Raw genomic sequence first — 14580 nt, 5'->3', positions numbered from 1 at the left:
CTCCCAGCTCTTTTTTATGCCTTGGGAATGGGAAGAAAAGGGCAAAAGTATCCCTACACTTAAAATAAAAGGGACTGAGAGACCCCCTGAATGCAGTTCAGTCTAGAGGCACCGAAACCAGCAAGCAAAACAACCCAACCCATCCAACTTGCAAGTGGCTGTATCATTAAAAGGCCATAAATCCACGTTAGCAAATACCCTAAGCAGAAATCACAGCAAATCAATCACATTTTCACTCTGCCAGGAGGGACTGCCTTGGTGGACGGGTGAGAAGCACTCGAGACAAGGCTCCTGTGTTTGTCATTAATTTCAGAAAGTCTTTGCCTCTCTGACTATTTTTCACTGACAGGGAAGGCGAGGGTTGGGAGCCTCTGGTTTGTACACAGTTGAGAAGACACACTTCAGTAGCTGTAGTGTGCTGATGGAAGAAGGTTTGAAGCCCAGTTCTTCACGGAGCTAAATATTTTCAGTAATGTCTCCAAGGCCAGCATAAATTTTGCCAGAGCAGGATGAACTGCAAACACTTCTGAGAAATTAAAGTGATCCTGGCAAATTGAGGAAATTACAAAAAATAAACAGTAGGTAATTCAGTTAAGGCAAAAAGCACTTAAGGAGGAATAACCATCTGTACAAATGTATACCTCTGAATTGCCAGTGCTTTAATAGCTCTGCAAATAGGGCTCTGGGTGTTAAAGTGGGTCGAAAACAAATTAAGGTTGGTGTTCATGGCAATGGAAGCGTAAAAACAAACAATTACACTGTGTAATTGATGCCTAAAGTCATACATGTTAAACCTGCCCTGTGGAGCGACTCAGGCGATCCTAAGCTCAGTCAGAGAGCAAACAAACATTGTTCCATCTCCATGGATGTGAAATGAACCTTTTACTTTCCCCAGGTTTGGAAGGGCCTCAGCTGAATTCAGCACCAAGATTTCTGTTCCAGGCTGCAGGAAAGAGGGATGCAGTCTGTCAAAGAGTAAAAAAAGTGACCAGAGTTTTAGAAAACCTTATTTATCTGCAGGAAAAAGTTTCCATAGAAAAGGCTGAGCAAGGCAAGGCAGCAACTCAGAGAATTCTTAAGGTTGGAAAAGACCTGCAAGGCCATCAAATCCAAACCGACCGACCACCACCTTCCAGTCATTTCTTGGTGCTGATTCCACCACCTCCCTGGGCAGACTGTTCCCATACCTGACCACTCTTTCAGTGAAGAAATTCTTCCTGACGTCCAGCCTGGCACACCTTGAGCCTGTGTGCTCTCGTCCTGCCGCTGTTCCCCGGGAGCAGAGCCCGACCCCCAGCTGGCTGCACCCTCTGTCAGGGCGTTGTAGAGAGCCACGAGGTCTCCCCTGAGCCTCTGTTCCAGCCCCAGCTCCCTCAGTACCCCTCACAGCACCCCAGACCCTTCTCTGGAGCTGCTCCACACCTCAACTTCTTGTAGGGAGGGGCCCACAACTGGCCCCTATCACGAAGATCTAGAGCAGCTCCACTCACAGACCGAGAGTCTCCCGTTCTTTGACTTTGCGAAGGGCTGACATAAACCCGTTGTGATTGCCCTGTAGGGGGTCAAAGCCTTTCGCTCCCTCCTGCCCAAATCTCTCCTCGCCGGCGATTTTGCACTCCTCTGCCGCGGCAGGGCTGCTTGTGGCCCTTTCCGTGCGGGTCCCGCCAGCCCCGCTGCCGCTTCCACACCCGCTCCTCTCTCCAGCTCTCCCCACAGCCGCAGCCCCGCTGTGGGCAGGGGCAGCACGGCTCGCTGCCCGCACCACCGCCCGGAGCCGCGCTGTGGGCGGGCTGGCAGGCCGCGGGCCCGCGGGCTCTGCAGCCGGGTGCGTGCGCGGAGGGGCGCGGGGCGGGCGCGGGGCGGGCGGGGAGGCTCCCGGCTGACCGTGCCCTCCGCTCGCCTTGCAGCCGCCGGCCTTCGGGTTCCTGTTCGATGTGGACGGCGTGCTGGTGCGGGGCAGCCAGCCCGTGCCCGCCGCCCGCCGCGCCTTCCAGAGGCTGACGGACGGCGGCGGGCGAATGAGGGTGCCCGTCGTGTTCCTGACCAACGCCGGGAACTGCCTGCGGTCGGCCAAGGCCCAAGAGCTGTCCAAGGCGCTGGGGCTGCAGGTAATGGTGACGGGGCAGCGGGAGCAGCGGCCGGAGGGAGCCCGAGCGGTCCCGGGCGGGGAGGCACCGCGAGGGCCCGGCCTGGCCTCGGCCTGAGGGGCTGGAGAGGGGCAGCTGGCAGCGATGCCCCCCGAGCGCCGGGAGAAGGGCGCGAAATCCAAGCTGCGGGTCCCAGCCGGCCTCTCCTCCGTCCCGCAGGTGTCTCCGGAGCAGGTGATCCTGTCCCACAGCCCCCTGCAGCTCTTCAGCCAGTTCCACCAGAGGTGCATGCTGGTGGCCGGGCAGGGGCCCCTGGAGGAGAACGCCCACAAGTATCCTTTGTGCCTCGTGGTGCTCTGTGCTCCTGCCCTAGCCCTGCCCCTGGCACTCGCTTGCTCAGCTCCTGAAGCACAAGGAGACACAAAGGTCACCGGGCTTACCTTATGGGGCAGCGTCCTTATGGACAGGCTCAGGTGCTGTTGATCTCTGTGTTGGTCACTCCCTGGCTGCCCTGTTCAGTGTTTGGCTTCTCGCGCTCATGACTTCTCCTGTGATTGCTGATCTGTTGGTGGGATGTGACCACGAGGACTCCGTCAGCTTTAGATGCCTCATTTTTGAGATAAAGTTGTGCTCTTCCCATTCTTTCGTAGCAAAGCCCATAAGAGATCACTCCCAACTGTCCCATGGATAAGGTTTTCCTTAGAATCTGACAGCAGTTGAAGGAACTCAAATATGAAGGGGCTTTGAGCAGCCTGGTCTAGTGGAAGGTGTCTTTGTCTGGCTGAAAGCCATGAGGTTATGCTTTACCACACTGCTCTGTTACTAGGACTCACATTCCTTAATCCTATAGGTGCTTCTGCAAGTAAAGAAAAACTTAAAGCAAAACTGTCACTTAAAAAAAAAAACAAACAAAAAACAAACAAACCAGTCTTCACAACATTCCTTGATGGTCTGAACTAGCCTGGGGTTCAAGCACGTGGTCACCATAGAGGCCCTGAGGAAGGCATATCCCCTGTTAGACATGGTGGACCTGAGCCGGAGGCCGAAAGAACTGGTAATCTCCTGAAGCATCAGCAGAAGGGGTGATCTGGTGCAGAGGTGGTCACAGCACACAGCAAAGGGACAGGGCAGCTGTCAGTGAGGTCCCTCAGCAGGAGCCTGGCACTGACACTGAGCAAGCAGCCCCCCTGCTCTTCCCAGTGTTGGCTCCTGCAGGAAGGGCAGTGACTCTCCCCTCTCCCTTCTCATGCCATGCCTGCCTTCCATTGCTGTTCCTTGCAGTGAGGGGTAAGATGTTTTTGTTGACGTCTCCAGCTCTGAGACAGGAGCACAAGATCTGTGAAATCCCATCGGGGATGGGGGAGGGGGGAGAAATATTCCTTCTAGATTCCAGGTGGCTTTGTCCTGCCTTATTATGGAACTGCCTTGGCAGGTTCAAAGGAGGCATTTTTAGTTGTAGAGATGGCATTAGGTTTTGCATTACTAATCCAGCCTTCCTTTTTTTTTTCTGGCAGCCTCCTCCCACCACTGGCTTCCCCACTATAGAAGGTAAGCAGTGGCCTGTGTTTACATGTGAGCAGCAAGCAGAGCTAAGAGCAAGGCAGGCCAGCTGGGATGGGAGCTAATGATGTGCTGTCAGCTCACTGCTGTCCATGGGCAGCACATTCAGAGGGTACAGCCAGGAGGCAGCCTCCCTGCTGGAAAAAGCTGGATAAAAGCAACTTTTCCCTGTGCTGTGTGCCAGTATGTGGAACTGGGAGGGGACATGGTGCAGGGATGTGCAGACTGGAGCCCTGGCACCAGCCACGTTCCACTGGTAGCTGCACTTGCCAGGGCAGCCCAGCACAGGAGGGGTTTTGTTAGCGGGTGGCTTTTGGACGCTGTGAGTTTCCAAACAGCTCTCAAAATCTTGCAGGGGTGGTTCTGTTTGGTGAGCCAGTGAGGTGGGAGACGAGCCTGCAACTCATTGCTGATGTACTCCTGAGCAATGGGAATCCTGGGGCAGAGCTGCAGGATGTACCATACCCTCATCTGCCTATCCTTGCCTGCAACATGGACCTCCTGTGGATGGCTGAAGCCAAGATGCCCAGGTGAAAAGCACGTGTGGTATTTGGTTTGGCCAATTTCATACTCCTCTCATGCAGATGGTCTTTTCCTGCTGTGGTTTTTTTAGCATTTGAATGCTTTAAGAGCTTGATTGTACGATGTAATTAGCAGCAGAGACATGAAAGCTGCATGAGAAATAAAGACTAAAACCTGGGGAGAAGCAAAAGCCAGACCACTGTGTGTGGAGGTGTGTGTGGGTGCTGTACCCAAAACAGGCAATAACCAAGGAGTGCTTGCTGCTTCAGTGTCACTGGGGATGCTGATGACCTCCTTTCTGGGGCAGGTTTGGCCATGGCACTTTCCTCCTCTGCTTGGAGAGCATCTACAAGAAGGTGACAGGCAAGGAGCTGAAGTATGAGGCCTTGATTGGCAAACCCAGCCCCGTCACCTACCGCTATGCCCAGTACTTGATCCAACAGCAGGCAGAGAAGCAGGGCTGGAAGGCTCCCATCCGACGCCTCTATGCAGTTGGGTAAGAGATTTTTTTCCTGCTGGTTTCCTTAGGGAGTTGCAAACTGACTGCTCTTTAGTGGTGGCGGGGTTTTTTTGTTTGTTATTTGGGGTTTTTTTGCTTTCTTGCTGGGTTTTTTCCCCCTCTGGATATTTCTAAAGTTAATACCAAAATCCCCATGGTATCTCTGGAGCCTTGCATCCTGGAACAGAGGCTTGCTGGCTTTTTGTACCCTGCACAGCAAAGCTGTAGAATGCACAGTGCACATAAAGTGACTCAATTAAAGGCAAAGTTAAGAGACCCAGATGTAGTACTATTAGCTCAGTTTGGCCAAACACTTTGGGAATGTAGGGGATATAATCCAGTCAAGGCTGAAACTGCTCTGGGTGCTTGGGATGTGCTGTCTCCCCTGTGAAAGGTGCACATGTCCTGGGCAGGACTCACTGGTGGGTGGACTCACTGGCCCACTCCAGCTGCTCCTCTTGGTGTCAGCAACTATCTCACACCCCTTCCTCCTTCAGTGCTGTCTTAATCTCAGTCCCCCAGTGCCAGAGGGCTTTTTTTGTCATTTCTGAGCCTATTCTCATGGGCTTATTTCTCCTTTCTGTTCCACACTGTGCCCTTATCCAGGGATAATCCGATGTCTGACGTCTATGGGGCAAACCTCTACAACAACTACCTCAAGTCAGCTCAGCAGAACCAGGTCCCGGCTGGGCTGAAGAGGAGCCCACAGGCAGCCAGTCCCCAGGCTGAGGTTTCCCTGGAGTTGAGGAATGACTGCAACAACTCAGTGGAGAGCTGCGAGTCGATTCTGGTCTGCACCGGGGTCTACCGCCACAACGGTGCCGTTCCCAAGAAAACAGTGGAGACAGTGTTCCATGGACATCGGGACTTCAGCTTCGACCCCAGCCTGCTGGAGGCATCTCACATAGTGCAGGATGTGGATGATGCTGTGCAACTTGCTTTTAAAAAAGAAAACTGGAGCTAGGGGTTAAGACAGGTGTGCCTAAAGATCTGCTGTGAGGGATTTTATGTACTGGAAAGAGGGGAAGAATGGGGAGGGACTTGGGGTGATTTTCTAATCTAGTAACATTTAAGAAAACTCCCTGTTGCAGCACTAAAAAGCCCTTAATTTTATTGATACTCATCTGCCATCCTGACAGCTGCCCACAGACTTTCAGCTGTGACTGTGCATTGCTGCCAGCCATAATTGAGCCATAAGGGAAACAGGGTATAGGCAGTAGGCTTGTCCCAGCAATCCCAGTTTTGTTCAGCTCTCACAGCTCCTTCTTTTCACACTTTGTGTGCAAAGATCAGGGGAGCCCACCCTCCTCTTTGTGGGGTGTTGGAGGGCAAAGCTCTTCCCCACACAAGGAGCCAGCATCAGCCATTTGCAGAATGTGCTGTTTGTCCAGGCTGTGACTCTTGCACACCAGAAGCTGGGCTGTGGTGGCACCATGCCAAGGGAAGGCTTTAAGTCTTAACATTCTCCTCGTGAAGAGTAAGTGCCTACAGACTTTAACAAATTCTCTTTGCCTGGGGATTTGCCACTGCATCACTGTCAGCCCGAAACAAAGTTCTGTTTTGCAGTCATCTGGCAGCTGTGGAGAGGCAGAGCCCCTCAAAGGAAGCTTCAGTAGCCAGAGCAACTTGCTGCAGGGCTGAGGTGAAAGTTATATTGTTCCCTCCCCCCTATTTAGCATTCTGTGAACACCCCTGCCTTTTCACATCCCACCAGGGAGCCAGCAGCCTGTGCTCAGCAGCAGAGGAAACCACCAACAGAGTTTGAATTGGCAGAGCTGTCTTTGCCCAGAACTCAGTGCTGCAGCAAGAGGCTTTTTTGGCACCCACTCTGATCCCAACTGTTGCAGGGAACATCCACCTGCTCCAGCTGGCACAGCTTCCAAGAGGGGCCCTTCTTTGGAACAAGGGCCAAGCAAAAAGAGTCACAGTCCACCTTTGCTCCTTCCTTGCATGCAAAGATTCAAAGAGAAGATCAGTCAAGCCAGGATAGTACCAGAGCCCCAGACTCCCAGAACTGATCTTTTAGAATACAAATGTCTGTGTCTTCCAGTTCTTTTGTTCCTCTCATCCTTCATGTGGTTTGCAGCTCAGGGATACCCCATACAGTCTGACCTCTGGTCCCTCCTCTTTCTTTAACAAGCAGGTAGAGTCCCTCTGACAGGAATTAGCAGCTGAGACTTGCCTGCCCAGGAACATTTCCCTAACAACGTGCACCTTCTATTGCCTCTGTTCTCCTAGCTCTCCTATCCAGAGAAAGATAAGACTTGTGTCTCCATAGACATTCCAAAGAAGATAAGCAAGGTTTGCATGAGAAATTAATGTGAAAGATTTGGCTTAGCGAGGAGTGTCTTAATTCCAGAGGAGCACTGTGATTTTAGAAGCACAACTCAGCCTGTGTATATGCTGAAAAGCCTTGGAGCAAACACAACTGAGTTGATTTTCCTAACTACAGTCAGCTCACACCACACTGAAGTATCAGAAACAGGTCTGCTCTGCCTCTTCTTTCCTCCTTCCTGCTTTTTCAGGCAGCTCCATACACAGGGTGCAAACTAGATGTTCTGCACGTAAGTTTGAGTTCCTGATTCAAATCTCAGCATCCATGTGCACTGAAATTCTGCTCCAGCAGCTCTCCATCCTCTCAATACTGAAATATCTTCCTAGGAAGGTCACTGCAGCTTAGGCTCTGTTCTTAAGTTGTGCCAGGCTCTGTGTGTGAAACAGATCAGATGCTCTTTCACTTATCCAGGCAGAAGAGTTCCTTCTCTGTTTCTCTATCCTTCCCTTCATGAATAGGAGCAGAAAAAGACCTCTTTGCATGTGTTTCCCTCAGTGAAATCCACAATTGGAAGCAGTTTCTTCCTCTCTTACCATTACTTGGGGTTCTTCTCCTTTGTCTCATCAGGGCAAGAACTGCTTGGCTGCTTCTAAAAGCAGCCGTAATGGGAGGAACACGGATTTGAATCCTTTTCCTTTCGCTGCAGAGAGAAGGAAATTACCATTTCATCTCGTTGCACAAAACAAGGGCTTGTCTCCAGTTCTCAGAAGAGCAGGCACAGGGAAGGACTTGGGAAATAACACAGGGAAGGTCCTTTAGCTGCAGCACCTCTCCACAGTCACAGCTGTGCTGTGGCACCAGCGTGCAAGGCCTGAAACTGGAGCCCAAACCCCATTTATCCATAGGGTGGCTCCAGTGTCCCTCAGCCTTGTTTTTCAGAGGTGCCATCCACTGCAGAAAGAGGAGCACTCCCTTTGCTTGCAGTGCTTGCTGACTTGGGTGGGAGCTGTCATGGGATTCCTTGGAATGCTCCTGATGGACAGACCTCGGGGAGCTGGTGGCTGGCAGGAAGAACGAGCCACACCTTCAGCATGGTGAGTGCTGACTGCAGAAAGGCTGAGCTCTGTCTTGTTGCTTGTTAGGAGTGTGGTGCCAGTTACTCAGAGAAAAGGTGCTGCTGAACACTGTGCCCTGAGAACTGTGGCACCTCTTCCAAGGAAGGAAGAGGTTTGCATTTGCACAGAGAGGGAGCCAGGCATCTCCATCTTTGGAATAGCAGTGGAGGTGAGCTGACTGATGTGAATCTGCTTCAGATGCCAAATCTGCTTTTAGCTCTGGATTAGGGTTTTTTTTTTTTCCACACTCACAGTGTTCTGTGAGTCTTAAAAATGTGTAGGAGGACCTTCAGTGATAAGGAATTTTAAAAAATGCTTTGCTTGCTAGTTGAAATTGAACAGAAGGGAGGAGAAGGAATCTAGAAATATCTTGTACCCTTTGCCTAATTAATACCAAGTAAGGTTGCATAAAAAACTCTGCTTTGCTGCTCTCTGCACTAATTAGTTAGATAGATGGGATGCCCTTGGTCTGAGCAATGCAAAGACCTTTCCCCTCTTCCCCTTCTTAGATCCTTGAAACAGTGCACTTTGTCCAAGTCCCTGCTGGGAATTGCATGGACCCACTGGATGGAGTAGGAAATCTGGCTTCTCCAGCTGCTGTTGGACACTGGCTTGATTCTGAAAGGTTTCTGTTAATGACATTGCTTGGCAGGTCTCCTCTGTTCCATGAGTTGTGCTAGAGTGTTGTACTTGTAGCTTATGTCCAGTTCATTTATGGACATCTGTTGTTGCCAGAATTCAGTGAAATCTTTTTCCTTGGAACTGCAGCTTCCTGGAATTGGCTTCCAGCGAGGCTGGAAGGAAACTTCCTTTGTCTCATGTGTTGCTCAGAAGAGGTGTCTCCAAAGCAGTATTTCTGTCCTTTGGAGCTGTCATCCTTCTGTGCAGATTGTGGGACCAAGCAGGAGAGGGGACTTCACTGCTGATCCAATACCTTGATATTTACATGGTGCACTGCCTGTACAACAAACAGGGCAAAGACCTGATCCTAACAACTCCATCTTCCAAAGATGAACAGGTTTTTGTCAAGCCAGAAGGGAGCTTGCAACTGAAGCTAGCAGGAAGGAACCAAGGGATAGACCTTGTTTTGGATCTGAAGCCAAGAGCTTTTATGGCATGCAATAACATGGTGGCCAGAGAAGTCAATTCCTTTATTCCACAGGACACATGCAACTGCTAACCTGGCATTCAGGGCATCAGATAACACTGCTGACCCCTTCCTTCCAGTCCTAATCCTGCCATGTCTTTCCCCCTCCAAGAAATGGTAATCTTCCAGATTGTGTCATGTGCACTGTAGAAGAGTGATTATATATCATTCAGAGAAATTACAAACTGTGATTATTTTAGATTTCATATTAATTTCAATGCAGTTACAGAGTTGCTGCTTTGTTCAACCACATATGTAAAATAATAAAATATGTTTTCTTTGAAATTAATTTTAACTTCCTGTGTGTACTTTTAGTGGGTATTATCCTGCTCTCTTTCACATCTTTGCCCTATAAGATGATTAGGGCAAATTCTGTTTGCTTTTTCTTTCTTTTTTCCTGTTCTTCAAGCTATTACCAAATTTTCTTGAGGGAGAACCACCCTGAAAGATACCCCTTCAGCAATTAACTGGCAAACTTTCAGACCAGAACCAAAAGCTTCCCCTGATTTCAGTGGAAAATTCAAGATCCTACTGGGTGAAACCATCATCTTTAATAATCTAGAAACAGCCAATCCACTTGCACTGTTTTTATATTTTATCAGAAAGTTTCTCATCTACAAAGTTCACAGCTCACAGGAAGCAAAACAAGTGTGATGCAGAGTCCTGAGAACTTGATGTTGAAAGCAAAAATCAGTAAAGCAGTTTTGGAGGAATTGGACAAGGATTCCTAATCCTAGCAGACAGAGGAGTTGAATTATATTCTACATCCTAGAGAAGTCACCTACAGCCCCAACCTCTAGTAAATAATCATAAAAAGTGTTAATCAGCCTTCTCCTTTTATCCAGCACTCTGGTAGTTGGAGCACTCACCCGAGATGGGGCTAATCAAGGTTTAGTTAAGCAGGGAGAGATCACAAGCTGAAACTCCCATGTGCATGCTTTTAATCACTACTGTCAGAGCAGCCTGGGGTTAAGGTGTCCCTTGTAGGAGAGGCTGAGCTGGAAGTTGGAGTCCCATAGAAATCCTTACCCAGCCTAAGGTGCAGAGTTAAACACTGGAGAGGGACCAACTTGAACAAAAGGACTGAGGATTGAGTTTGCTCCCAGGGGAATGCTGTGAGAAATGCCTGCCAGGGTAACCCTTGGGAAGTGCTTGGTCCCTGCTTGCCCTGGTACCTTTAGGGGGCTGTTCAAACCCTTCCATTGCCAGCCCTTCCTAACCCCAGTTATAAAAGCACAAATCTTTATGGGGTTTTTTTTTTACTGCTGCAGTTAATTTGATGAACACTATGCACTTACAGACCTTCATAGATCCAGTCTACAGCAGTTTAAAACCCTGCACCAGCAGGGCAATGATGTGTTCTCTAGGAACCAAACCTCCATCAAGGAAACACTTCTCTTCCTTCACTATAACACACCTACTTTTCAGTCATCTAAACTATGAAGAGCTTTCCCTTTCTCCTCCAAGTCAGATCAATAGATGCTCAATGCTAAGACTGAGCAAAGAAAATACCAAAAGCAAACCCAAATCCACTCTCCAAGCTCCTACCCTGCTACAAGCATGAAAAGAAATGTCTTGGTACTTTCTGCTGTCATTGAAAGCTCTTTGAACCGAAATGTAATTACAAGCAATAGTCTGTTAACAGTTCAATATCCTTTTGAAGAGGATCTGCATTCCCTGAGCCATAACACGGGATCAGCAGTTCAGTTACACAGGCTGCCTTCGGAAGCCAAGGCATCGTTGAATTTTGGTCCTGGCCAGGTGAAGCTTTTTTACACTTATCTGTCACTTCAGCCCTGGCCATTTGAATGGGTTAGATAAGTGCAGCACAAAGTGTGTGTCAGAGAATCCCAGAAGCTTCCTTTCCCACACAAAAGGCATTTTAAGTATGGTTGGAGCAGATTATGCTCCAACTCCCTGAGATCAGCTTTGCCTCTTTCCCTCCCACTGCTGCCAGTTTCTGACAGCTTACTGCAGGGTATAATTAGGTATCTAGTTTCTGGTCTTTCAGGCTTATATCTGCCCTGTTTTTCTTTTCTTTTTTTTCCCCTTCCCCCAAGAAATTGAGTCATTATTTTGTTTCCTCCCAAGTTCAGCCCTCAAGAAAGTTTTGCCTTCCCCCAGCAGGGGTATTTTTGAGGGCACACTTGCTTCCACTTGCAGTGTAAACTAAAAATGGTAGCATTTTAGATATTCAGTATGACTATTACACAAAACTCTGTCTGCTGTTTGTCTTTAAATATATGCATACACACACATATCTGTGCATACACATCAATACATAAAAAAGCCAAAAACATAGCTTGGGAGCTACTAAAGAGTAGAATCTATTTATAGTTTAGCTTTTTAATGTTTTAACAGCAATGGTTAAGCACTAACACATCCAAGGACTGCACATTGTATTCAATAACTGGATCACATGGGAAGCATCATCTTGTCATATCTCATCCTACAGTGTGCTACAAAAAGCTCTCCAGTGCTTTCTCGAGTAGAAGTCATTTTTCCCCTCATTCCCATTTTAAAGCAGAGGCACAATTTCTGCTTCCTTTCCTACAAATAAGCTCCTTTCCTATCCTCACCTCTTTTTATTGTGTTTGCACTGCTGGAGCCCATGCTCAGCCCAAGGAAGCCCTCGAGCTTCCACCCTCCTACCTGGTATTCCCCCATTCCTTTTCATAGCTGCCCTTGCTGTGGCCCCTTCCCACAGGTCCTCCCTGTTCCCACCTACTTACCTTGGATGCAGGAACCTTCACAGCCCCAGCAGTTATCCTGTGGTGTCTGGAGAAGCATTTCCAGGAGCCTGCTCTTGCTGTGCTCACACAGCCTCAACCCAGCAGGCCCCCTGAGCTCCCAGCTCCCTCAATTCCCTGCTCCCAGCTCCCCACATCACCTGGTGGCAGGGTCAGAGCTCATCTCCCAGGCCTGCACACCAGCTGTGGTGACAGCCCACCCCCTCCCAAAGCCCAGGGATTCCCACCCAATTCCCTTCACCCCAGCAGGTGGGACACCAGCCAGCCACCCAAAGCTTTGGGGAATGAGGATTCTTTGTGAAACGAGTGCCTGGATCAAAAGCAGAGGTGTGAGTGCCTGTGGCAGGCTGCCAGGGCAGCTCAGTGAGCATGGCCAGCCTATGGCACACAGGGAATTGCATTGCTCAGGAAACCCAGAGCCAATGAGGCAAAGCTGTCACTGTCTGCTGCCCAGGCAGGGCAGAACCAGCCCTCTCTGCATGAAGGCTGGTGCCCTGAGCAGCCCAGATGGATGCTTGGTTTTCACTCCACATCCTCTTGTAGAAGTGGAAAACTCCCCTTGCAGCAGAATGTGGCAAGAGCAAGACCAATTTCACTTATGCTGAGGGCTGACCACACATGAATCATGGCTTACCTGAGAAGAGTCAGGTGAAGGAGCCCATGCACCTTGGATAAAAGCCAGGATGCAGAGCATAAAATGTGGTTTTACCTTCTGCCACGGGCCACACAGACTTACACTGCTATCCAACCCAGCCTTTCTGTGGAAACCAAATGAGGAAGCACAGCTGGTGTCATTCACACCACTCTGAGCTGTCCTGAGCTGGGCAGCTCCCAACACCTGCCAAGGAACATGAAAGAGCACCAGAGAGAGCAATCGTCCTCCTTGGCCATGTACCCCAGCCTCCTGCTTCCTATCAAACAGACCCCGACCACAGAGCCTTCAGTGAAGTCTTTGTGCAGAAAAGAGATGTCCCCTCTCTGAGCTGCAGCCCAGCCAAGCAGGGTGTGGCAGCAGGGATGCAGCAGCTTGGATTTAGGAGCAGGGTAGCAACCTGTATGGGGACAATGGGAACAGCTTCTTGCTGCAGTCCCTAGATGTGGTACCATTTCACTCCCATGCTGCCCAAATTAAAGCTTGCATAGCCTCCAGTTACCTTCTCTTTTCCCCTCTGTTCTGACCATGCTTTTAGAAAATGAATTTATCTGCTCCCCCTCGCTCCAGTCTCCACTGACAGCAATGCTTTTGCTGTGACTGTTTGTCTTCCCCTGCTTGTACTCCTGATGCTGTGCACCCAAAGAAATCTTTGTGTCCATCCACTCCAAGTTCTCCCTTTCCCTTACTCAGTTATCTCTTTGCTTCAAGTTTAAGCATGAATTCTCCTTATACCCCAGACTGCTTTCTCCTTGTAGCCAAGAGCAGCCAGGGACAGCAGGGCTCCTCAGGGAGCCTGCAACATGTATTAGATGGTTGTCACTGCTGTCCTGGCTGTCCTTTCCCAGCACTAAGCAGCATTTGCTCATTGCCATGTGTTGATTCAGCAACACGCTGGAAACGTGAAGCTATTTTGGATCTTTATGGCAAAGTGTAGTTAATGCAGACATTTGTGGAGACAGTTTATTTGCTGTGCTCCACATCACTGTCAGGCAGCACCTGGCTCATCACTGGTGGGCACAGGTACAGATGAGGAACTGGTGATGCTGAGCACCAAGGCACTCTGGAGCATGCCAAGCCATTAGAGCTGGTGATAAACAGATGCAAACAGCTATTAAGCTCAATTCGAGGCCATTAATAGTGGGCCAATAAAGGTCTCGATTGCTGCTTTCAGTAGAAGAACTCCAGAGCTATTCATATCAATTCAAAGGCTGTGTCCCATCATGGCAAACTGGGCAGGGCCCTCAGCACGTGGATTGCCTCAACTCAGAAAACTGGTGGGATAAAAGACACTTTCTTTGATGAACAAACACACCAGACCAAATGTAGGGGCAGATGAATGTCCAGCAGCACAGATGAGCCACAAATGAGCGCTTCACTGTAGGCTCCGTGCCAGGCCAACTGCTCTTTGTCTTGGCCAGCCTGGAGAGGCCAGGGGACACTGAAGCACTTCCGATGTTACGGAGCGGCTGCCGCGGTGCTGTGGCACGGCCGTGGGCTACCGGCCCGGGCGCGGGGCTCCCGCGGGGCAGGAGGCAGGACGCTCCCCGGGATGCGGAAGGGGAGCATCCCCGGGGACAGGGCGGGGGCGCCTTCCTCACCCTCCCGTCCTCGCCCCCCTCCTCCCCTCCCCCGGCAGCGCAGCCTCTCCCCCAGCCCCAGGCGCCGGCGGTGCCGCTGGCCCGGGACCTCGCCGCCGCCGCCGCCGCTGCCGCCGCACGCCGCCGACCGGCAGCCCCTCTTCCAGAGGGGCTCCAGCAGCGGCGGCAGCCGGCGGGGCTCGGGGTCGAGCTCGGGCTCAGAGCGGGCCCGCCGCCCTCGCAGCCCTCACAGCAGCGCCGAGGAAGAGGAGGAGGAGGAGGAAGAGGAGGAGGACAGCAGCAGCATCAGCAAGCCCCTGGTGCCGCCGCCCGCCACCCCGCTGCCCGCCGCCGCCTCGCCGCTCCCCGGCAGCAGCAGCAGCATCAGCAGCG

At 50.6% G+C, this 14580-nt stretch overlaps 2 protein-coding genes across 2 annotated transcripts in view; both read left to right on the top strand.

Moving 5' to 3' along the window:
- Positions 1–1753: 1753 nt before the first annotated feature.
- Positions 1754–9488, top strand: HDHD5 (haloacid dehalogenase like hydrolase domain containing 5; the record flags this gene model as incomplete). Its single annotated transcript, XM_041398884.1, has 8 exons — positions 1754–1825; positions 1908–2108; positions 2307–2419; positions 3048–3141; positions 3602–3635; positions 4003–4177; positions 4477–4665; positions 5275–9488. Coding segments are annotated over 8 exons (1236 nt in total), but the record flags the coding sequence as incomplete, so codon positions are not given.
- Positions 9489–14159: 4671 nt separating this feature from the next.
- The window catches only part of TMEM121B (transmembrane protein 121B), a 1408-nt gene continuing 987 nt past the window's right edge, over positions 14160–14580 (top strand). The window contains exon 1 of the mRNA XM_041398883.1: positions 14160–14403. Within this exon, the coding sequence (XP_041254817.1) occupies positions 14160–14403 (244 nt within the window). The remainder of the gene's footprint in view (positions 14404–14580) is intronic.

This window comes from Onychostruthus taczanowskii, unplaced genomic scaffold, assembly GCF_017590055.1.
Source record: "Onychostruthus taczanowskii isolate IOZ18803 unplaced genomic scaffold, ASM1759005v1 scaffold15, whole genome shotgun sequence".
NCBI classification, from domain to species: Eukaryota; Metazoa; Chordata; class Aves; order Passeriformes; family Passeridae; genus Onychostruthus; species Onychostruthus taczanowskii.
This window is presented reverse-complemented; position numbering and strand designations above follow the sequence as displayed.